General features: G+C 33.1%; 1 protein-coding gene across 1 annotated transcript in view; it reads left to right on the top strand.

Moving 5' to 3' along the window:
- LOC145286044 (plancitoxin-1-like) overlaps window positions 1-24333 on the top strand; it is a 59736-nt gene extending 35403 nt beyond the window's left edge. Inside the window, exons 5-8 of the mRNA XM_080134674.1 lie at window positions 6609-6815; window positions 15988-16094; window positions 19345-19485; window positions 24171-24333. Of these exons, the coding sequence (XP_079990800.1) occupies window positions 6609-6815; window positions 15988-16094; window positions 19345-19485; window positions 24171-24269 (554 nt within the window). The 3' untranslated portion in view covers window positions 24270-24333. The remainder of the gene's footprint in view (window positions 1-6608; window positions 6816-15987; window positions 16095-19344; window positions 19486-24170) is intronic.
- The last annotated feature ends 2086 nt before the right edge of the window (window positions 24334-26419 follow it).

Genomic DNA, 26419 nt, shown 5'->3' with positions numbered 1-26419 from the left:
ATCAACATTTTACACACACTCATACACACAAGCACATAAATAAATTTGGTAAAATTTGAATGCCTACTAGGCAATGAGTTTGAGTGTCTAAGGTTTCCCTATAAAAGGGATTTATCAAGATAAATTGGCATGAGATTACTTCCTCCTACAAGTAAACCCTGACCCAAAATATAAAATAACATAGTGTTTGAAGCAGAAAATAATATCACTCTTGATATGGCTATACATGAGGAGTGATTCATTTTCTCTAAAGTGATGTTACCACTAGTAACAGCACTTAAATAGATACTCCACCAGACCAGATATTCGCTCTCTCTCTCTGTATATTAAAAAATGTAGTTAAAATATATATATATATATATATATATATACTAGCGGCGTTGCCCGGGTGTTTGGATGTGTATGTTGAGCAAAGAAAAAAAAAAGTGGTAGTATGAAGGCAGGCTCGGACCCGTACTGCAAAGGAGGAAAAGAACGGGGAAAAACCCTGACGTCTTTACTGTTACGACCACCGCCAAACCGGAAGTGACTTATGTTTAAATTAAGGCTAGACAATCGAAAGGAGAGGATGACTTTCAAAAATATCGGCGAAAAAGGCGCCGCTTCCCCCCTGTAGAAAAGTGCCCAGTTGAAAGTTAAGATATTAATGTTTTTAGCCAATTTTTCAATGTTTGTCATCGGAAAGGTCAAACTTCAAAACGATACTGATCTTGTAAAAATCCGTCGCCTCTGTCGAAAGTTTTAGGCAAACATGCAAACATACATACATTTATATATTGGTGACTAAAAATTTTCAACTCAAACCGATTAAAAAGCTTGCCGTATCTCTGAATGCCCTTTATGTAAAATTTCAAATGTTTAGACCAGAAATTGTCTGAGTAATTTAGTAGAGACCGCAGAGGTCAAATTTTTTAAAACTTTGACTCTTATTCTGACCCCTTAACATCTATTGTTTTAGGCTCAAATAGAGTTATTAAGTTAGATCCATGTCCAAGGAACCTATATCTAAAATTTCTAGTGTTTATACCCAAAATTGGCGGAGGAGTTTGGTAGAGTTCTCAAAGGTCAAATTGTTAAACTTTGACCACTTAAAAGCCAAATTCCTGGCCGAAAACGGATTACAAAGATTTTCCCAAATCTCAGTATCCCGTATATCAAATTTCGAGTCTGTAGACTAAAAAATGACAGAGTTATTGCATAGGGAAATGTATACAAACAGACACACAGACATGTTCAGTTTGATAGATATACTAGCATGGGTGCCCAGCGTTGCCTGGGTGTTTGGAGATGTATGTGGAGCAAAAAAAGAAAAACGGTAAATTTTTTAAAATTTGACCCCTATTATGACCCCTTAAAATTTATTGTTTTGGGCTCAAATAAAGTTATTAAGTTAGATCCATGTCCAAGGAACCTATACCTAAAATTTCAAGTGTTTAGAGACAAAATTATTGGAGGAATTTGGTAGAGTTCTCAAAGGTCCAGTCGTTGAACTTTGACTCCTTAACAGCCAAATTTTTGGGCGAAAACTGATCGCAAAGATTTTCCCAAATCTCAGTACCCTGTATATCAAATTTCGAGTCGAATTTTGAAAAATTGACAGAGTTATTGCGTAGGGAAATGTACACAGACAGATACACAGACAGACACACAGACACGTTCACTTTTATGGATAGATAGGTAGATAGATAGATAGATAGATAGATAGACAGATTAATAGATTAAACAAAAATATATACATATACATAAATATATATGGAAATAATTTTTTGTTTACTATAAACTTTTTACGCAAATATTATGCAAGTATAAATCATGTAGAATATCTGCATGAATATAATTACACGTAATAGTTAACTAAAGATGATCATCCCATAAGCAAATCGAAAAAACTAATAGGGAATTAATTAAAATGAATGTTTAAAAGAATATGTAAATTAGCTAGATCTTTTGCTAGTGAATGCATTGCCACAACCCATATATAACAACATTGTATTTTCTTTTTAAATGAATAGAAAAGAGGGTTTTTAATATGAATATCAATACACACAAAAGAAAAACGAATTTATAGGCGCATAGATAGATATATAGTAACTTATAAAAATATATATGGCAATTAAGCTACACGGAATATTCCGCGTTTCATTCACGTTAGAATTCGTCAGGCTTATATATATATATATATATAAATATATCCGTGTGTGTAAATTATACCAGGTAAATATTTTTCAGAGCTGAAACAACCAATGAATTTAACGAGTTCATGCAAAGGAGGGCAAGATATACTTTTTATTTGTATTACATAAGCATTTATATGTTGCTACAGATTCATGAATTGTTTCGCTCAGCCATATACTAGTCACTAGAGACATCTTCAAGCGACGCTGCTTATAAAAAAAGTAAAGTCCATAAGATTACTGAAGAGGGATCTAGTTACTTGTAACTGGCTGACCGAAACATGAATGTATAGCAACATATAAATGCTTATGTAAAACTAATAAAAAGTATATATATACATATATAAATATACATACATATATATATATATATATATATATGTATATATATATATATATATATATATACTAGTATTTCAGCCGGCGTTGAGCAAAAAAAAAAAAAAAAGTGGTAGTATGAAGGCAGGCTCGAACCCGTACCACGAAGGAGGAAAAGAACGACCACAGGCAAACCGGAAATGACATATTTAAATTAAGGCTAGACAATTGAAAGGAGAGGATGACTTTCAAAAATATCGGCGAAAAAAGCGCCGCTTCCCCCCTGTAGAAAAGTGCCTAGTTGAAGGTTAAGATATTAATGTTTTTAGCCAATTTTTTTGATGTTTGTCCTCGGAAAGGTCAAACTTCAAAACGATACTGATCTTGTAAAAATCCCTTACCTCTGTCGAAAGTTTTAGGCAGACATGCAAACATGCATACATACATACATTTATATATTGGAAACTAAACATTTTCGACTCAAGCCGATTAAAAAGCCTGCCCTATCTCTGAATATCCTTTATGTAAAATTTAAAAAGATTAGACCAGAAATTGTCTGAGTAATTTAGTAGAGACCGCAGAGGTCAATTTTTTTTTTTTAACTTTGACCCCTATTATTACCCCTTAACATTTATTTTTTGGGCTAAAATCAAGTTATTAAGTTAGATCTGTCCAAGGAACCTATATCTAAAATTTCTAGTGTTTATACCCAAAATTGGCAGAGGAGTTTGGTAGAGTTCTCAAAGGTCAAATCGTTGAACCTTAACAGCCAAATTTTTGGCCGAAAACGGATTACAAAGATTTTCCTAAATCTCAGTACCCTGTATATCAAATTTCGAGTCTGTAGACTTTAAATTGACAGAGTTATTGTGTAGGAAAATGTACATATAGATACACAGACACGTTCACTTTTAGTTATCTGTATATATATATACTAGCATGGGTGCCCGGCGTTGGCCGGGTGTTTGGAGGTGTATGCTGAGCAAAAAAAAAAAAAAAGGTCAATTTTTTTAAATTTGACCCCTATCATGACCCCTTAACATTTATTGTTTTGGGCTCAAATCAAGTTATTAAGTTAGATCCATCTCCAAGGAATCTATATCTAAAATTTCAAGTGTTTAGCTTGAAAATTGTCGGAGGAGTTTGGTAGAGTTCTCAAAGGTCAAATTGTTGAACTTTGACCCCTTAACAGCCAAATTTCTGGCCGGAAACCGATCACATAGATTTTCCCAAATCTCAGTACCCTGTATATCAAATTTCGAGTCTGTAGACTAAAAATTGACAGAGTTATTGCGTAGAGAAATGTACACAGACATACAGACAGACTCACAGACACATTCACATTTATTTATATATATATATATATATATACTAGTGGACTGGCAAGGCCACAGGGGAAGACAGCGAAGTAAAAAATCCTAAGCAAAGGTCATCCCAAAGCAGAAAAAATAAAGCTGGCTTGTCAGGACACCATATCACTACATATATACAAATGTAGGCAAATTTGGGCATATTTTATTGGTTTGAAAATATAGTTTCTTTTTAATCAATTGTCATAAAATTTTAATCATAGAATAGTATTATAATTTTCAAAAAACCTACAAATTTTCATGTAGTTTTGTTTCATAGAACCAAAGATATGAGCATTTCAATATTCAATTTGGCTATAGAAAAATGCGAGCTTAAACATGGAAAAGTAAAGGACTAGTTGTTAAAACTGGAAAAGAAAAGGACAAGGTATTTTAATAAATTTATAACTTAAAATATTGCAGCATTAAGAATTGATTATATAATGTTATAAATTGAATTAAAAAAAAATCTTAATGTTGCAATATTTTAAGTTATAAATTTATTATATTTTTTACTAGAATATCTTGTCCTTTTCTTTTCTAGTTTTAACAACTAGTCCTTTACTTTTCCATGTTTAAGCTTAATCATATTACTTTTCATGCTCGCATTTTTCTATTGTAATCCATGATTTTTCCAGGCTTCCAATAAATTCAGTTGTTTTTTGTTTAATTTCAGTCTAAGTTTTTGCCCCACAAACATAAATAATAATGTACAGCACTCGTCTCCTTTCAATAAAATCCCCCCCAATTATCTCCCTTTCATGCTTTCATTGTCTCTGTTTCACTTGTTACTTTGCTTTTCAAGACAGCAGTGAATTAGTAGCAACAGTAGTCGCTGAAGCGATGTGGTTGCTATGGAAACCAGTAATAAAAAGCATCGCTTACCTCCTTACATGTTTTTATGATTTTGACACCAGAAAATTTATCATAACTTTTGTTTTACTGAACGAAAATTGAACATTTTTTTTTCACAATATAGCTGAGAAGGTGATCTATAAACTGTGATAATTGTTTGAAATTTGGTCGAAAAATGAGTGAGCGATGAAGCTTTAAAGCAGTTCTAAATGACTAAAACTGCCACTTAACCATATATTCAAATACTACCGTGTTTGAATGATATATACCACCTCTTTTTGCAATTTTATAAGTTCCAAATCTCAGCGACTATTCATCAGAATTTAACAAATGAAGCCTCGTTGGAAAGATAATGACCTGAATTGTGTAGTTGGTTATGTGATAGTTGTCCTTTACGTCACACATTAAGGGGATCATCCATCATCCAGAGCCTATAAAATGTTTCAATCATAGTCATTTGTTTTCATAGTTTTGCATATGAATTACAATATTTCCCCAAAACCTCTGGCGTTGATGGACAAGAAACTAAAACTTTCTGTTATGGTTTCAAATGATCTGAAATAACAGCAAGGGGAGTCTTGATTCCAAATATTTCTCATATGTTTTATATCTCCCCTCTTTGGTTTTCATACATAAAGTAAGTTTCACAGTGTATAAGGATTATTTGATACTGGAGATCTTCATAATCGTACCCTAATTTCCAAAAGAGAGGAGATATAACATATGAGAAATATTTGGAATCAAGTCTTCCCTTGCTGTTATTTCAAATCATTTGAAACCATAATAGCAAGTTTTAATCTCCCCTCCATCAAAGCAACAAGTTTTGGGGAAATATATATTATTAGGTTAGGAGACAAATATTTTCATTTTCAGAGTTTCAAGTAATATTCAATTATTCATTACTTGAGAAAAAAGAAGAAACAAGACGAAAAGGAATATATATATATATATATATATATATATATATATATATATATATATATATATATATGTAATGTGTATGTGTGTGTGTAAGTGCAACCATTCCTTTACTTTTTCCTTTTTCATCTTTTTATATTGACTCTATATATACTCTAGAAAACACAACCCACAAAATGATGGTGCTCATGTTGCAGTCTCTTCTCCAATACGTGTTGCTAAAAGCTTAAATATTTTTTCAGTATTTTTTTTATATATACTTACTATACTTATTTATAATTGTTTGTTTCATTAATTTATTCTTAGCAATTTTTTCTTTATTGTTCAGATATTTTTTTTAAGTGTATATATTTTTAATTTCTTTATTTACTTGTGCTCCTGACATATGACAGATGGTTTGGATTATTGTTGACATTCAAAGTTGCTAACAATTACCTATATGAAATTCTCGATAATATTGAGAATATACCAAGCATGTATATGCACAATACTGTTGTATAGCTGTAAGACCTGGTCCTTGCAAAAAGATCTTCCCACACTCCATGTTTTTGACATGTATCGCCTATGATTCATCCTATGCATCCACGTTTCTTATCAAATCCCAAACAGCATCATCTGTGCAAGTTGCAACATCACAGAGACTATTCTGAAATGAAAATTTTTGCTCATTTGGACACTTTCTTTGATGCCTTTCACCTACAACGTGATGGTCCCAATTGTACCTGTTGGCTGGGAAAAGCACAAAGGCATCCAACTGATGACAGGGATTAAAATGGTGACGGAGCTAGTATTCGTCACTGGAACAACGAATAACTGAAGTATATAGGGTGGACCACCTTGATGTGGGATGCAGTGAACTTATTTGGAACCTGCTCTGCCATCTCTACCTGAAAGGAATGCCATTACAATGTACTCATTTGAAAATTGGTCTCCAAAGACCGAAAACATAAAGCATTTTATATCTGTTTTTAATTAACATTTCATTTCTTTTCAGGAAAACAATTGAAGTACAATTTTCCACAAATCTACGATAAGAATTTTCCCGATGGAATGGCTTGCAAAAGTCCTAATATGGCTGATGTAATGCAACATGGTGATGACCCACTTATTCAAAGTCCCCCTTGGTTTAACAAATTGACTCTTGTGTCTGAAGCTGGCAACAAATTTGTCAGCTATGCTAAATTTAGCAAGTTTGGAAAAGGTACTTTTTTCTCACAATATTTTTCACTATATATATATTTTTCAATTACATTTTCACCCCAGCAAGGCACATTGCCACTTTGATGCAGGGAGCTATTCTCTGGGACATAGTTTTCAGGGATACTATGTAGGAAGTTGAACAGCAAGATGTCCATTTGTATTATACTTGAACTCCTGTATGTTAGTACAGTCAGGGAAGCAGGAACCCAGAAGGGAATGTCAAAGTCTAGCAGTCCTAGCGAAAAAAACTATTAGGGATTTCTACTGTGTAGGGGTGGGATTTTGCTGCTTTTCGGGTTTATGTCGAGGAGGAACAAGGGCTTGTTGTATGTCGGAGCACCTACCATTAAAATACTTGTAAAAAAGTAACATTTCATCGATGGAACAGCGATTGAAGTCTAGTTGATAGTTCAAAACCTATTGGGTAGGCAACTCTCTTTTGAACCCTGTCTAATAGGGAGAGAATAGTAACAGATACACCAGCTCAAATGTAGGAACAATACTCCATACATGGTCTTCCTCTAGTGTTGCTGCTATTATCTTTGTTTATTTGTTTCCCTCTCATACCTGTTATAGAGCGTGGTGTTGTCAGGAAGTATACCCATCTCAGAGACAAAAAGTCACAAGCCTTTTCGTTTTGGTGACGGTAGGATTATAAACTCATTCAAAAAAGTTATCTTACCAGCCAAAATAGGTAACACAAGATGTAAAATAGAGGTAGAAGTTGTCGATGTAGATATTCCACTTCTATTAAGTAAAACTTCATTGAAAAAGGAGAGAACTATCCTGGACTTGAATTCTGACAGGGCTGAGATGTTTGGAAGCCTAGTAGAATTACAATTTACATCTACTGGCCACTACTGCATTGACATCACTGACAATTCTGTTTCTAAAGTGTTAATGATAAATGAAAACCTGGATGGCAGCACTAAATTTAAGAGGCTCACTATACTGCACCAACAATTTGGACATGCATCTGCAGAGAAACTTAAACAACTACTGAAATCTGCAGGTAAAGATGACTCTAAGATTATCAGCAAATTGGAAGATGTTGTATTAAAATGTGACACATGCAGAAAACATGCTTAACCATCACCCAAACCTATTGTTGGTTTTTCTTGGGCTAACGATCACAACCAAACCTATTGTTGGTTTTTCTTGGGCTAACGATCACAACCAAACCTATTGTTGGTTTTTCTTGGGCTAACGATCACAACCAAACCTATTGTTGGTTTTTCTTGGGCTAACGATCACAACCAAACCTATTGTTGGTTTTTCTTGGGCTAACGATCACAACCAAACCTATTGTTGGTTTTTCTTGGGCTAATGATCACAACCAAACCTATTGTTGGTTTTTCTTGGGCTAACGATCACAACCAAACCTATTGTTGGTTTTTCTTGGGCTAACGATCACAACCAAACCTATTGTTGGTTTTTCTTGGGCTAACGATCACAACCAAACCTATTGTTGGTTTTTCTTGGGCTAACGATCACAACCAAACCTATTGTTGGTTTTTCTTGGGCTAACGATCACAACCAAACCTATTGTTGGTTTTTCTTGGGCTAACGATCACAACCAAACCTATTGTTGGTTTTTCTTGGGCTAACGATCACAACCAAACCTATTGTTGGTTTTTCTTGGGCTAACGATCACAACCAAACCTATTGTTGGTTTTTCTTGGGCTAACGATCACAACCAAACCTATTGTTGGTTTTTCTTGGGCTAACGATCACAACCAAACCTATTGTTGGTTTTTCTTGGGCTAACGATCACAACCAAACCTATTGTTGGTTTTTCTTGGGCTAACGATCACAACCAAACCTATTGTTGGTTTTTCTTGGGCTAACGATCACAACCAAACCTATTGTTGGTTTTTCTTGGGCTAACGATCACAACCAAACCTATTGTTGGTTTTTCTTGTGCTAACGATCACAACCAAACCTATTGTTGGTTTTTCTTGGGCTAATGATCACAACCAAACAGTAGCAGTGGATCTGCATCAGTTGGACACTAACCTTTGGTACCTGCATATAATTGACGAATTCTCTCGGTTCAGTGCTGGGTGCATAACAAATAACAAACAATCATCTATGTCTGTTCAGAATTTTATAAAATACTGGATAAACATTCATGGGACACCACAGCAACTTCTCAGTGATCTTGGCGGTGAATTTGACAGTGCAGAAGTATGAGACATGGCTGAGAACTTCATCATATTTGTAATCACTACTGCTGGTTATTCGCCTTGGAGTAATGGCTTATTAGAAAGACACAACCAAACATTGACAGAAATTTTATTAAAAATTAAATATGAACAGAATCTTGACTGGGAAACGGCTTTGAACTGGGCACTGATGGCAAAAAATTCCCTACACAATGTACATGGATATAGTCCATATCAACTGGTCTTTGGGAGGAATCCAAATATTCCATCAGCACTCACCGATGAACCACCAGCTTTGGAAGGCACCACCACCAGTGAAGTGGTGAAAAACCACATAAATGCGTTATACTCTGCGAGACAGGCCTTCGTCAAAGCCGAATCATGTGAAAAAATCAGAAGAGCCCTACGTAAGCAAGTACGACCCACACCAGATGCTTGTATGGCTGGTGACAAGGTCTACTATAAGAGACCAGATAATAAAGAATGGAGGGGACCTGGTGTGGTGATTGGCCAAGATGGGCTTGTAGTGTTTGTCCGACATGGAGGGATATTAGTGAGGGTGCATAAATGTAGACTACGACTGGTCCACCCCACGGATGAAAATGGAAACTCCGACCTACGGTCGGATACACCAAGCAGTCAAAGGACCAAAGAGCAAACCGAGCAAAACTTTTGATGCATCAGAGAATTCTGATGATGAGCAATACACCCAGACCTCACCAACTTCACACGATGACAATGAGACAATACAGGATAAGATTCACATAAAACCAGGTCACACCATAAGTTACACTCACAAGAAGAGTTTACAGCAAATTCAGGCTAAGGTAATTAGCCAAGCAGGAAAGGCTAATGGAAAAAATAAAAACTGGTATAACATAAAAATTATGGAACCAGCTGACCTGACAGGTGAGGAATTATCTGTAGACTTAGGCCAAGTCAGTAATCTCAATAAGAATGTAACCACCAGAGCGCCTGCTGATGATAATAATGTCATGGTCGTAGACAACACTCAGTTCTTTGAAGCAAAAATGAAAGAGCTCGACAGTTGGAAGTAAAACAAGGTCTACACAGAGGTAAATGACAATGGACAAAAATGCCTATCCACTCGGTGGGTCTGTACCTTGAAATCGACCATGGACGGTATAATACTCAAAGCAAGATTGGTTGCACAGGGATTTGAAGAAATACAGGATATACAAAACGATTCTCCTACTTGTGCTCATGAATCTGTAAGACTAATAATGACAGTGTCAGCTCAACGTCAATGGAAGTTACATTCTATGGATATCAAGACTGCATTTCTTCAGGGACAAACTATGGACAGGGAGGTATACATAATACCGTCCAAAGAAGCCGAATGTAATAAAATATGATGGTTGAATAAATGTGTCTATGGGTTGAGTGATGCCTCTCTCCACTGGTATAACAAGGTGAAATCTGTCATGATCGAGAATGATGGGGTTATGTCAAAAATGGACCCCACAGTTTTCTATTGGATCTCTGACTGGTCATATGACTGGTATACTGGCTTGCCATGTTGATGACTTCGTTCGGTCAGGTGATCAACAATTTAATAACATCATGGATAAAGTGCGGAAGGTCTTCAATGTTGGAAAGGAGGACAGTGAAATCTTTAAGTATTGTGGAATTGATCTTAGCTGTATTAATGATACAATACATTTGATCCAGGAGAATTACTCCAAAGAAATATCACCAGTTGTTGTGGATTCTCTGAGAGCTATGCAGAAAGACTCTCAACTCTCAGAAAATGAAAGAAAATCGTTGCGATCAAAAGTAGGACAGCTGTTATGGTTGGCACACCAGAGTCGGCCAGACTTGCTGTTCGATACTTGTATATTAGCAACAAACATTAAAAATGGCACTGTGTCTGATCTACTACAGGTAAACAGAATCATTACCAGAGCCAAATCATCTAAGCTATCACTAAAATTTCAACCCCTTGGAAGAGATGAAGGACTACACTTGATGGTATTTAGTGATGCTGCTATGGGTAATCTACCAGATGGTGGTAGTTAGGGTGGCTATATAATCCTACTTGTGGGTGAATCTGTTAAATTCTCCCCAATTTGGTGGAGTTCAAAAAAGATTTGACGCATTGTACATAGCACCTTGGCTGCTGAAACTATTGCTATGTCTGAAGGAATTGACATGGCAATTTTTATTGCTACATTATTTTCTGAACTCACTACAGGTAAGTCCAATCCACATGAGCTACCTATAATATGTGTCACAGACTGCAAATCTCTCTTTGACGCTGTAAAATCAACTTGTAAAATCAGTTAAAGAGAAACGACTCAGAATTGAAATTAGTGGAATCAAGGAAATGATGTCAAATAGATTAATAAAAGAATTCCAGTGAAAGCACAATTGGCGGACTGCCTAACAAAGAGGGGCACATCACTCTTTCTTCTAAGGAATGTGCTGCAGGAAGGTATGATCAATATACAAGAACAATTAACCCTGTGACTTAAATTTTAAAACGATACTTTATTCTATTAATTAAAAAAAAAAAAAAAATACTTATGAGATTTGTTAAGATTAAATAGAGTTATAACCCTTAGACCGATCAAATTAAGTTGCCTCCCTTTGATAACGTGATTTTATGAGACTTTACGAGACTTCATTTTTGCAGTATAAATATCAGTCAGCCATCTTTGTTTTGGTTGTTATTGATAGTTTTCTTACCGGCCACACGTGCTGAATAAAGTATCAATTTTATATCGATCTGAAAATCACCCCTGCTCAGGTGCATGCTATCATAAAAAACCTTGACACTTCCAAAGCATATGGACCCGACCTCATCCCAGCTGTGCTATTAAAAAAGTGCTAAGCTGAAGTAGCTCCAGTTCTCTCCAAACTCTACAACAAATGCCTTAATGAAGCTTGCTTTCCGAGCTGTTGGAAAACTGCTTCTGTAGTACCAGTATTCAAGAATTCTGGCGAAAGAACTGACCCATTAAATTATCGCCCTATTAGCGTCTTCCCTCTTTTTGCCAAAATATTTGAGACCTTAATTAACCATGCTCTAGTCCAGCACCTTACAGATGCTAAACTTCTGACCGACCATCAATATGGATTTAGACAAGCCCGTTCCACGGCAGACATCCTCACTGTAATCTCTGAACGCATATACCATTCATTGGACAAAGCGGGAGAGGGCAGAGCGGTAGCTCTAGATATATCTAAGGCTTTTGACAGGGTATGGCATGAGGGTCTCCTCAGGAGGATTAGATCTTACGGCATCACTGGTAGAATACTTAACATAATTAAATCCTTCTTAGATAAGAGAAAAATCCAGGTTGTCCTCGACGGTCATACATCTAAACAATATGATATAAATGCGGGAGTGCCCCAAGGATCTATCCTTGGACCTCTGCTGTTCCTGATATTCATAAATGACCTCCCCGACAAGATTGCCTCTGAGATGGGTATATATGCTGATGACACCACACTCTATAGCAGGCACGACAGGGAAACAAACGAACATGTATCTAAAGTAATGGCAGAAACACAAGAGGATGACCTCCAATCAGTAGTGGAATGGGGACAAAAATGGATGGTAACATTCAATGCCACCAAGACAAAACTGGTTTCATTCAATAATTACAAGAAACCTTCTCTACCACCTATAGCAATGGCCAACGACTCTTTATCTGAGAGTACGTCTCTCAAGCTCCTTGGCCTAACGTTCACAGGAAACATGAGTTGGAACAATTACATCGAGGGCATTGCCAGGGCCGCTGCAAGGAAGGTGGGCTCTCTCTACCGTGCTAGAAAACTTCTAACACCCGAAAGTATCCTGTACCTCTATAAGGCCACTATTCGCCCATGTATGGAGTATTGCTGTCATATTTGGGCCGGTGCATCGGCTACTAGTCTCTCGCTCCTTGACAGGGTTCAAAAGAGAGTCGCAAATCTGATAGGCCCTAAACTGGCATCTAAACTTCAGCCTCTGTCCCATCGTCGAAACGTTGCATCCCTCTGCCTGTTCTACAAGTATTATAATGGTGAATGCTCTGAAGAACTGCAAGCACTTGTGCCCCCACGACGTGAACACCCTCGACAGACCCGACAAGCTGCAAAATCCCACCCCCACACTGTAGAGATCCCTAGATGTAAAAGATCTTTCTACTCCAGTAGTTTCTTCCCCAGAACTGCTAGACTTTGGAATTCCATTCCAGGTCACTGCTTCCCCAACTGTACTGACATGCATGTTCAAGTGCAACGTGAACCAACATCTCGCTGCCCTAATCCCTACATAGTACCCCAGTAGATGTTTCCCCTGATAGTAGCCCCCTACACCAAAGTGGCAATATGCCTTGTTTGGGGTGAAAATGTAATTAAAAAAAAAAAAATATCCATTTTCATCAGCTTTGTGTGTCGTTTTTCAGTTATTTATGAATATCAGGAATAATAAAGGTCCAAGGACCGACCTCTGAGGTACACCTCTATTTATATGATATTGTTTTGACATACGACCATTGAGGGCAACTTGGATTCTTTTCTTATTTAAGAAAGATTTAATTATGTTAAGTATTCGTCAAGTAATACCATAGGATCTAATTTTCATGAGAAGGCCATCGTACCATACCTTGTCAAAGGCTCTAGATATATCTAGCCCCCCCTGCTTTATCTAATGCATGGTATATATGTTCAGAGATTACAGTTAGGATATTTGCAGTCAAACAGGCTTGCCTAAATCCATACCGTTGGTCAGAAAGAAGGTTATTATCTGTGAGGTGGCGAATTAGTGCTTGATTAATTAAGGACTCAAAGATTTTGGCAAAGAGAGGGAGGAGGCTAACTGATTTCACCATAATTCTTGTAAACTGGTACAATAGAAGCAATTTTCCAGCAGTCAGAAATGCAAGATTCAGTAAAGCATTTGTTGAAGAGTTTGGAAAGAACTGAGGCAACCTCAATGGAGCATTTTTTTAATATTATAGTTGAGATGAGATCAAGTCTTTGAGGATTTTTATATCAAGAACTTAGGAAAGGGGTGATTTTCAGATCATCGAGTGTGGTTTATGTGCACAAAATCTGGAAAATTGCTAGATCCAAAGTAGAGTTGGAGGCAAACCGTCTGGTAAGCAAGTTAACCTTCCTGGTTGCCATGCAAACAACCTCAAGATTGTTGGATAGTGGGGAAATTTTTGATTGTCCATTATTTATTACACTGCTATAAAATTTCCAGAAATCACGAATTCCTAATTTCTGTGACTCAATGTGTTTTCTGATGGTTTTGGTATATCTTCTCTTAGCTACAGCTATTTTGCTCTTACGATTATTTCTAATTTCTGTATGCTTTTGTCTATTTGTACTGGACTTATGGTTAGAAATAGGTCAAGAAGTGAAGTTTCCTGTCGATCTGTTGGAAACGTTACTGTCTCTGCTAGAGAATGAGATATAGAAAAATTATGTATGATGCTACCAGCTGTGCCTGTAACTACAGAAACCAAACCAATTACTGTGGTGGACATTAAAGTCACCAAATACATGTACTTGGGCACTGGTATCTAAGGAGAATGCTGCATCTATATTGTTTTAATATATTGGACTTGCATAAATTACATCATCTGATTAATATACCAGCTGGCACAAATTACACAATATTTGAAATGATTTTATACCAACTAAAACACATTTTGTATACCACTTGATTAAAAAACAATGTTCGTTAGTATCTGCATAAGAGAGTAAGTAACTATGATTAATGTATTTTACATATTGTTTTAATAAAAAAACATTGAAAATTGTTTTAATCAAAAATAATTCATGTTGAAGCAATTCCGTTTATGTCCACGTTTTTGACAGATTTTTAACATAAAAAAGCTCACTTACTTTTTTAAAAATATATATTTTTTAATCTTATATTCCGATTTACTTGCTTCCCCACGAGGGCGAGTTAGACACAAGGTGGGTTTTTAATGTGGGAAAAATACAGTTCTGTAAAAAGGGGCACTCTGGATATGAACAAAAATTAAAATTGTCTCAGTCATGAAGGATTTCTCCTCCACTGACTGAGGACAGAAAAGGTGAAGTGTAGCATCAGAACAGATACTAAAGGCCAAGGAAACTCCTTAACACTTAAACTCCTTTTTAATCTTATGTTAATCTATGTTAATTTCTTTAAATTTATAAAACATGTACACAGATATATGAGATTCGTCTCTAATGACATCAGAAAACTAATTCCGTAGTAATGTATTCTTTTTTATCAACCACTCATATTACTATTTGTGTACAGACTAAATTCCAAAACATGTTAATAGTATATACATGGATGGTTTATAAAATTGAATAACATTTTTTAATATCAGAAGTTGATACACAATTCATATGTTTGGTACTACTTTGGCTATGAGAATGTTTGATAATTTCAACTTTCACATAGTTACAAACTCTAAAAATCCATTGTAAATAGAAATACTAAAAATTAAATGTGTTAAATATTCATTATTATACTTAATGCTTGATGAAAGATATGATTATAAAAACGTTCAGAATAATTTAACTATGTTTTAACAAAAATTAGCCTGAAAATATCATGTTGAGTTTAATTTGCATTTAGTTGTGTTGTTGTTTTAGTAATTTGTCACCCATTCACCGGATTGAATTTTGTAAGTAGTGTATGTGATAGTTACATATAATTTATCCCTCTTTATTAGAACTCTTCATTGACATCATTCCAGAAATAGAAACAAGGATTTTTCATCCTTGATAGTGTTCAGTTTTGGGGTGAATTTCACATTTTCGTTTACTTTCTGCTTTCAACCTCATCTCAATATATTATAGTATATAAATAGTAAGAAATAAGTTACATTTAAACCGGTAAACTTCAATGACAATTGTCACAATAAAGAGCAAAAAATCTCAGGTTAAGGAAAAATATTCCAAATCTAAACTTCTGATTAACTGAAACTAGTTATTTGTCGGTCTTTAAAATCAATCGTTCAATCTTGCGGATTGTTCTTTTATTTTCAGATCTTTACCATGATTGGATCGCATCAGATTTAGGCAGCAACCTTTTGACAGAGACTTGGCAAAATGGCGCCCATAAATTGTACTCCAATTGTTCAGGAAGTTATTCAGTGAGTTTTTTTTTATTTGGTGTTCATTGCTTATCAAGGCCCGGATGTCACTCAAGGTGAATGAGTGTTAGGTAGATCGTGAGACAACATTATGATGATCAGTAATGGTGGAACTTGGGTAGGGTTTAATTATATAAGAGGACGGCTCAGCCTAGAACTTATTTACATTTGACTTGAAAACGACAATGTTATAGTCAGTTGAGAAGCAGCCCCATGGTATTTTGTTCTACAGACAGATATAGGAAAGAAACTTTGCTCATGGAAATTTCCATTAGTTTTAGACAGATAAAGAGTGAGGGAAGTTGTTGACAGTTGTTGGAGCTAGACAAGTATTTTTGCGAATGTTTTATGGGGAGGGGGGCATAGATTTCAGCTCTTACCATTTGAGCACTTACAATGAAAATAATGATAGAGCAGAGATAGGTCTGCAGCGTCCCCTCTGTGAGAAAAATAAAATAAGGAGGCACAAAGAGTGTTTTATACCCTGTCAAGACAAGAAAGGATACTGTTAGCAGCTCCTCCCCAAATGGAGCAACAGTGCTCTAGCTTAAGATGTATTTGGCTCTTGTATAGGTAGAGAATTCCTCAACCTTAAATTTGCAAAACTATTTAAAATATTAACAATCATGTTGTGGGAGAATATTTAAAATATTGACAATCAACTTGCTGGAGAATGTTTAAAATATTGACAATCAACTTGCTGGAGAATATTTAAAATATTGACAATCAACTTGCTGGAGAATATTTAAAATATTGACAATCAACTTGCTGGAGAATATTTAAAATATTGACAATTATGTTGTGGGAAAATATTTCAGATTTTAACAATCATGTTCTGGGAGAATATTTAAGATATTACTATCTCATTCAAGTTTCATTGTTAGTTTTGGTCATTTCTGGAACTGTATTTTTTATATGAAATATTCCAAAAGAATTTACTTATTCAAAGGCAAATCTATTAATAATCTGAATCAATGGCTTTCAAAACATTTTACTACTTTTTATAATGCTATTAATGATACAAATGCTTTGAGAATATGTTTTGAAAATAACAATGCTGAATGAATAATTTTTAATATTGCATCAGTATTTTTCGATTTTTACATCTTTTCATTAGTGTAAGAACTCATATGAATTCCTACAGTAGAGGAACAAACAATTCTTCATCTTACAAAATAACCAACTTTAGTATTAAAATTGGTTAGAAAGTTTTAATTGAATTGAAATCATCATTTTTTTTTTATTTTTACAATATAATGCACAATCGGTTTTCATATATTAGAAGAATCTCCATAAAATAATATAAATATAAATAAATTATATAAATATAGATAAAATAAATTACCCCAAACAGAACAGTTTTGTACCACTCTTATGTCTCTGTATGACAATTAAAATCAACATATAATCATACTAAACCTTATGTTTAGAATCCTTATTCTAATTTTGATCAAAATCAATTACATGATTTTGATTCTAGAAAATGTCTAAAATATAAGGCTTAAGTTTCAAGGAGTTTAAAAAAATTGAAATTCAAAAAGTCTTGCTTAATTGGCATTGTATGACTGTAGATCAAATGTAATGCAGATCTGATTAATTTGAATATTCAAATGGGAGATTATTATACTCTTTAGATAAAAAACCCCCTGAAATTTGGAGAAATTGATCTCTAATATCTATTTTAAAATTTTCACAAAAATCAGAGATATCTGAATTTTCACAAAAGACTTTGATCTTGTTTGTATGAAATCAAATTAAGCTAAATATACTACATATATGAACCCCTTATACCTAGCAGTTGTGTTCTAAAATTCATAATGCTCAATTCATTAGTTAAGACAACCGTTTTTCCCAAAGAAAATCAAAAACATTTTGTTAATTTATATATAACAAAAATGAAAATTACTGTGGACTCATCCACAGAAAAATGAAACTTTTGAAATAAAGCATTTTTAATTTATCTTTATGAAATTTTAAATTATATAGTGCACAAGATTATCACTTATCCCATTAACCAGTTTAAATATTCTATAAAAGATGATTACATTTAAAGCTCTCCAATGAGTAAAACCAAAGAGTTGTGTACAAAAACTGGAGCTCTGTAGTTATAGTTTTTTCTTTTCCAACCCAATCTGAATTTATATATGATCCATCCATTAATTATGATTTATTGAACCAGATAGTGATATATCAGATGCATTGCTATTTGAGTTTGACTGAAAATCTGATAAAATATATTTTTTTAAGTTCACAATGAAAATAGTAAAGAAAAAAAATGAAATGGTAACGTTAAATTATATAGTGCACAAGATTATAGCATATAAAATTGTGCATAAAACATTAACGTTAAATTATATAGTGCACAAGATTATCAGTTATTAAGCATATAAAATTGTGCATAAAACATTACAAAAATACAAAGTGCCTTCAGTAAGTTTCCAGACATTTTTATACAGGCATTTAAAATTGTCATAGACTTTGGAAAATTCAGTATGTTATTGCTATACATCTTATGAGATGACTGGCCAATTTTTATGACTTATGTTCAAATGAACAGCTACAACAGGAATTGGAATACACTCTACTAAAGCCTGATTGTCACTGCTGGTGAATTTCAAAAATGCAATTTAGATGTAAGGACGCTTTAGAAAAATGATATGAAATAAAATTCTGTTTAAAACTTGGGAAAAATTCCACAGAAATGTATGCAATGTTTCAGATTTCTTTGCACAAATTGAGCATCAGTTTTGTAGTTGTATAAGAGATTCAAGGAGGGTAGGATGCGAGGGATGATGAAAGGTGTGAAAGGAGTAAGGATATCAGAACACCAGTTGATTGGCCAAAGAAAGTATTTCATGGATAATGACCATCATGTGTCTATAGATACAATAAGTGCACAGTTTGATGTCAGTGTGGGAACTGTATACACAATTATTCGTGAGGAACTGAAGATGCGGAAGATTTGCACAAATGTACCAGTCCACAACTCCATCCTTAGACACAGTTTCTCACCCTCTCTATAGTCTAGACCTTGTTGCCTGTGACTTTTGATTATTCCCTAAGGTCAAGGAAAACCTTTTAATGCATTGAAAAATCTACCAGTATTTTCTGGAAAAAAAAAAAATCAATAAAAATACAAAATGTTATTTTGTTTTTTTAAAGAAAAATATGTAAATATTTTTGAAAATTTCTTATAGTTTATGACATTTAAAATAATGCTAATCTGTGAAATTTTCTTTTTTTATCACAGGTGTACAATGTGAAATATATAAATATGCCTTCTGAGAATCAAATTAAAATGAGTTTCAAAGAAACAAGAGACCATTCGAAATGGGCCATCACTTATCAAAGTGAAAATAAATGGGTGTGCATTGGAGACATCAACAGACAAGTAAGTTGTAGCGAACGCATGTACGATTTTCCTTTGTTGTAAATAGAGAGGTCTGCTGCTGAGTGATTGGTCCACTTGCCAACCAAAACCCCAAAAATGCAAGAATCATTGGTTTACTTCTTACAGCATGTATGAAGTTTCGTTTCCCACTTGTCAAGTGGTAGTGAGGATGCCATTTAGACAAGATGAATTTCATTGTTTTTTGTTTTTTAAATTATCAATGAAATGCAAATCTACCAAATTATAAAAATCTATAAAAATCGATTCTTAGCTATTTTAATTCCTTTTCAGTACAAATAAAATGTATTCCTATATAAAGTTCAGTGTCATAATTATAATGAAGAATGATATCATTTATGAATCGGGTAGATATCCAATTCTTATCATCATCTTTTTGTGAGTTCTAATGATATCAAGAGCATTGTAAAGCAAGTCAACACTGTACAATGGCTTGAGTAAAATTGACTTCTTTATTATTACAAATTGGCAGTAGTTTATCAAATCCAGAGTCTATATGTATGTGTAGTGGAAAAGGCTTTATCAAATGTTTGACAGAATCTAGCCATCTATCTATCTATCTGGTCGGACTCCTTGCCCGGCCCAATGTGACTCTCTTTCTCCAGATTTCTCTGTCTTCCATCAGCTGCCTCAGATCTTCAGAATCACAAGTTGGCAAATGTGCAATTTGTTGGATGTACGTGAATCTTATGCTCGTGCACCCATGTTGTGGAGTCCACAACAATGTATTTCTCACCAGCTCTTGATTGCTCCTTTGGCAGCGACTGGCAAACCGTAGACATCTTGCCAAGATATATTTAACACTGTTCACAGCATATGGGTGTACATGACGTCTAGCTTTTTTCCAATCTTTTGGCGAGTGTTCAGGTTGTAGTACCGTAAACAAGGACAGATTCCACCACTGCTCTGAAGAACTGCCTTTTCAATTTGTCAGTTAACCTTGAAGTCCATACTGACTGCAGCTTCCCTAATGCATCCCATACTTTTGAGATACAAATTTTGATATCTCTGTCCATGGAACCTATGTTGCTACCCAGGTACGTAACTCAGTGACTTCTTTTCATACATAAATATATCTATTTTAACATAATAAGTCTCAAACCTAACTAATAAAACAACTTATAGGCAAAATTCAACTTTATTCATCAATAGTATCCTTCTCTAACATTTCAATGTCATTTTGATATTTTAATTTTTTATATCACTTCTTCAAATCTCTTTCTCTGGAGCATTTTTAGGTCTGCAAATAACCAGTAATCACTAGGGGCCACATCTGGTGAATAAGATGAGTGTGGTAGTAATTCAAAGTGAAATTGATGTACTTTTGACATTGTTGTGATCAACTTGTAATTTGGTGCATTTTCTTGGTGAGAGAGAGCTATTTGTTTGTGATTGTATATTTGGCAATTTCTTTTTCAAGTGTATCAATAATGCTTAAGGTAATTGATGAACAAATTACCTTGAACATCCCAAAACATCTCTCTAGTGATATAAACTAATATGGTTTTATAAACAAATTGAAACTCTCATTTCACTATATCTCATTCTTGTAGATTTTTTTTTATTAAATCTGATGTTCAAACTGAAATATATTCATGACATTTTAGTTTTAAATGAAGTTTTTTTTTAAATCAATTATTTAGTAATCAATAGTTAATATATGTATTTATACACATACACACAATATCTGGTCGAGCAAGTATAAAAAAAATCAAGATCAAGATGGCTACCATTCTTCAAATTGTCTGTTGTCTTTATCTCCTTTTGCAAATGTTAATTTTAATGAATTAAATAACTATACAAATATCATTGTTTATTTGTTTATTAATTATTAAAGATTATACATGAAATAATTCTTTTGTTTAAGAAGACTGTAGCAATCCATATATGCATGTAGGTTTATATTATTTCTATCAGGGAATAAGGAAATTGTAAACAACTAAATTATATATAATATATATATAAGTATATATATAATAAGTATTCAAAATTCATTCTTAAAACATAAAGACATAATGTAAATAAAAAGATCTGAATAAATACGCACCATATTATGTTTGTCAGATTTTCAGATGAGATTTCGTAATTTGGATTATTCAATCTGCTGCTCTCATCTTGAGCATTATTCTTGCAATGTTTCAGCCAATGTCAAACTCAGGAATCTGCATGGATTTTCGAACGGAACCTTTTATTTGATTCATGGAGGTCTCATGCTCTCATTCTATCAGCCATAATTGGGTAGAAATCTTCAGTAATTTGCACTTGTATTCTAAGTATCACCTGCAATGAGGATGAACAGAGTGTTACTTAGAATTGAATTTAACTTATCCATTATGCCACGGATCCTTGTGGACATCTGTCTGCAAGGACCTGTGGTGTAACAGATAAAGTATTATGTAAAATTATCTCGATTTGTCAGATGCAATGTTTTAGCAATCTAACTATGACAATTAAATGGACTCTTCTTTATATATTTATATTTATGTGATATTGATTACAATTTATTTTTGTGAATTTTGTGGAAGATCTTTTTATAGAATTGGAAGAAATTGTAATTTTTGCTGAGAGTTACCAATACTTGAATAAAATCAACCACACATTTAATAAGCATCATTTTACATGTTTGTGACAAAGTTCAGTTTTTACCAAGAAAGCATTTTGAATCCTCCTAAATGGCAAACTATTGTTTTCCTGCGGGTCACCATTATTTTATGCGTTTGTATAACCATTAATTCTAACTTTTGAGCAAAATCTAATAATAATAGGAATTTTACATGTTTGCTTCAGATTTGTTGTCTGGGAGATTTTAGTTCCTCTTAGAAGATAAATTCAGAGATTACCTGGAAAATTCAGCTCATTTTTCTACATATAATTTGATATTCATATGAACAGTAATATGAAAAACACAGCTGAATACATAATTTTATGCAAATTCAATCATAAAAGCAATGAAGCAATTTTGTTAAAATCAAAAGATCACAAAGCATAAATCCTTTCTGATTAACATTGTTGGTTGAAAATTAAAAAGAATAAAATATTACTTACTGTAAAAATTAAAAAGAATAAAATATTACTTACTGTAAAAATTAAAAAGAATAAAATATTACTTACTGTAAAAATTAAAAAGAATAAAATATTACTTACTGTAAAAATTAAAAAGAATAAAATATTACTTACTGTAAAAATTAAAAAGAATAAAATATTACTGTAAAAATTAAAAAGAATAAAATATTACTTACTGTAAAAATTAAAAAGAATAAAATATTACTTACTGTAAAAATTAAAAAGAATAAAATATTACTTACTGTAAAAATTAAAAAGAATAAAATATTACTTACTGTAAAAATTAAAAAGAATAAAATATTACTTACTGTAAAAATTAAAAAGAATAAAATATTACTTACTGTAAAAATTAAAAAGAATAAAATATTACTTACTGTAAAAATTAAAAAGAATAAAATATTACTTACTGTAAAAATTAAAAAGAATAAAATATTACTTACTGTAAAAATTAAAAAGAATAAAATATTACTTACTGTAAAAATTAAAAAGAATAAAATATTACTTACTGTAAAAATTAAAAAGAATAAAATATTACTTACTGTAAAAATTAAAAAGAATAAAATATTACTTACTGTAAAAATTAAAAAGAATAAAATATTACTTACTGTAAAAATTAAAAAGAATAAAATATTACTTACTGTAAAAATTAAAAAGAATAAAATATTACTGTAAAAATTAAAAAGAATAAAATATTACTTACTGTAAAAATTAAAAAGAATAAAATATTACTTAATGTAAAAATTAAAAAGAATAAAATATTACTTACTGTAACAACAAAGTCAAAAATGAAGGTTGTTTCTCATATCAAGCACTCATTTTTTACTGAAAAAAAAAACCCCCAAACAAACAAACTTTTGTTCATAGTTGCAAATTTTTTATATAGTAGCATTAATTGGCATATGTAGAGAACAATTACATTAATAATTTTAAGAATTAGTGAAAAACAATGAATTGAATTTTGGACAGCTGAGAGAGAGAGAGAGAGAGAGAGAGAGAGAGAGAGAGAGAGAGAGAGAGTGAGAGAGAGAGAGAGCATTGGAGTTTAAAATTTGATGTTTTTTGGAGTGTTTTGTCTTCATTACAGCTATTAGCGTAATACCCTCGGTCAACCTGACAATCAGCAAAATTCCACTCCATTTACATGCTGAAAAGCTTTCTACTCTAAAAGCTTCTTTTCTTGAACTACTTTCCTTTGGAATTGCTTCCTTGCTCCTTGTTTCCTTAACTGTACCATCATGCAGAAATTTAAATATAATGTGAACAAATATCTTGTTGCATAATTCCCGAATGAGGATGCTCGAATGAATCTTGCCCCTAATTTAGGTTCCAGTGGCAATATGTCTTGTCTGGAGTGACAATAATTAAAAAAAAATATCATCTGTAACTTAAAATACCTGTTTTGTGTGTCTGTTTTTGTAATTTTTTAATCTTTTCTTAAGATATTTTTGTTGGGATAAAGTTTAAGCTTTGAGAATAATACCAAAACAAAGATGCACTTTCTTACTAGGATATATTATAAATATATATATATATTCAGATATGATCAAAATCTTTTTGGACTAAAAGTTTTACATATTTTTATTCGTTTTTATTTTTTATTTCAGGAGCACCAGATGTATCGTGCAGGAGGCACTGTTTGTTTCCAAAATGAGGCGGTTTGGGAAGAGTTTAATAAGATTATTACAAAATATGAAAATTGTTAGAAAAATAGCACTTCAGTTTTATATTTGGATATTATTTTTAGAAAATAAACAATTTTGACTCTTTTTTTCTGGTTTTATATTCCCTTCTTATTCTAGAAATAAAAATTTAGAGATAAAACACAAATCTACATCAAATTTTCTGATATTTTGCAAATTTGCATTACCAACATTTGTGTTTGAATTCAGCATCAACACTGTATTTATTCAATAAACACATCTGTGGTGGTAGTGGTGGTGGTGGTGGTGGTGGTGGTGTAGTGGTGAGAGTACATGAAATAAGTTTACTTTTCAAAAGTGTATCCCATCTGTTAATTTTCATAAAAATCAAGTTATTGTTTGTTTTTCTTTCTCTCAACTGTTGATTTTTTTCTGATTACTCATGACTGCTTAACTATTAGTGTTAGCCTTGAATTCCTTGTGGAATAATGTTTGAATCCAATGAGCAGTGAGAGTAAAGGAAGAATCAACTAGAACATCCAAGTCCCTGGACTGTGTTGTCTTAGCCAAAATCAAGTGGTCAGGTTATTAGTCAAATGCCATATTGGTGAAAAACTGACTGACAGGTGGTTGTCTTTGTTGACATTGAGAAATAAAGAGATAAATCTCATAGACATGATGTAAACGTTTATGGAAATCTTCAAGTAGTCACTTTTGGGAACAATTATCTTAATGCCATCAGCAAAAAGAAGAATGTTAAAATCTTTATCTTTAAATTTTGGTCTTTGAAACAACTGATAAAAGTTTCTTTCTTTCAACAATGCAGGTACATTTTGCTTTTAACTTATTTACTTCTTCATCTCAATATATTGTTAAGACACAAGAAAAAACATCACTTCAACCATGTTACAATGCTAAAGTTTTCAAAAGACCAGACAAATTCTTTATTATTTCAAAGAAGAAACAATCGAAGCATGATGGTCCCCCTTGAGTCCACAGCGAACGAGTCATAAAAAAATGACTAAGTTCAGCATTTGCATTTACCCCTCAGCTAACCCCAAAAGTTCCCAGGGGACATCAAATCCTGGTGAAATGAACAAACGGTGCAATTTTATGCCTTAACATACATAAATTTGAGTTCTGCACTATGCAAAAAAAGAAATGATTAAGCCTATCATTTGCCCCCCCCTCTCATTTAGCTCCAAAAGTCCCCAAGGCCTTAACATATTGAAATTTGAGTTTAACACCATGCAAAACTGCTAATTAGACATACACAGAAAATTTTGGACAAATATGGTAAAATAGTCGCCAAAATGAAGTGTTTTTATTAGCCCTAAAAGAACCCCTGGGGCACATCCAAGAGTTATTGCAAAGTATAGACACACAAAATTATATAGAAATCAGTTAGTTGCAACTTTTTAGAAAGTTTTATAAAAATCCAAGATATAAATTTTTTTGTAATAAACACAAAAGTGTCAATTTAGCCATTTTAACCTGAAAGGCACCCCTGGGGGGAGGGGGGCAACCGGAGTTTTACCGGAAAATCCGTTCTGTTACTTTTTTACTCATATCATGTTTAATGTTTGTGCAAAATTTCAAAAAATTCCAAGGTGTAGTTATTGAGAAAAGTGCAGACAGACGAACAGACAAATGGACAAGGGTGAATTTACAGGTCCACCCTCCTTTTTTCAGAGAACCGAAACAAAAAAAGAATACTGTTGCATCAACCATATCAAAATTGAGAAAATCTACAAAAAATGAAATTACTGAATTTTGCGAAAATATAAAAATGAAACTTTTTCTGTACACATGAACAAAGAAAAATATTAGTTGCTATTAATAATTCAAATTTGATTTGTTTGTTCTGGTGATTTGAGAGTATTGTTTTGCGGCATTGCTTTTAAATGTTCAGCGTTGTTTTTTTGTTTATTTGGTTTTTATTATTTTCATCCACATGCTCACAAAGATGATGTTATGTGACTTTTTTTTGTTCATTTTTCCCCACATGGATGAAAAACATGGCATAATATTGATGAAATTTTCTTATTTGTTTCACTTTCTTTTATTCCCCAGTAATAAATTTTTATTCAGCATTTTTTGTTATCTAATGTGCTTTTATGGTTGAATTATCTGGTTTTAAACTTAGGGAAGTCATACTGAAAAACCAGTAAAATAATTCAACTCTGACGGTATATATATAAACACTATATATA

Source organism: Euprymna scolopes, chromosome 10 (genome assembly GCF_053919585.1).
Source record: "Euprymna scolopes isolate OS-2025 chromosome 10, ASM5391958v1, whole genome shotgun sequence".
Taxonomy (NCBI): domain Eukaryota; kingdom Metazoa; phylum Mollusca; class Cephalopoda; order Sepiida; family Sepiolidae; genus Euprymna; species Euprymna scolopes.
This window is presented reverse-complemented; position numbering and strand designations above follow the sequence as displayed.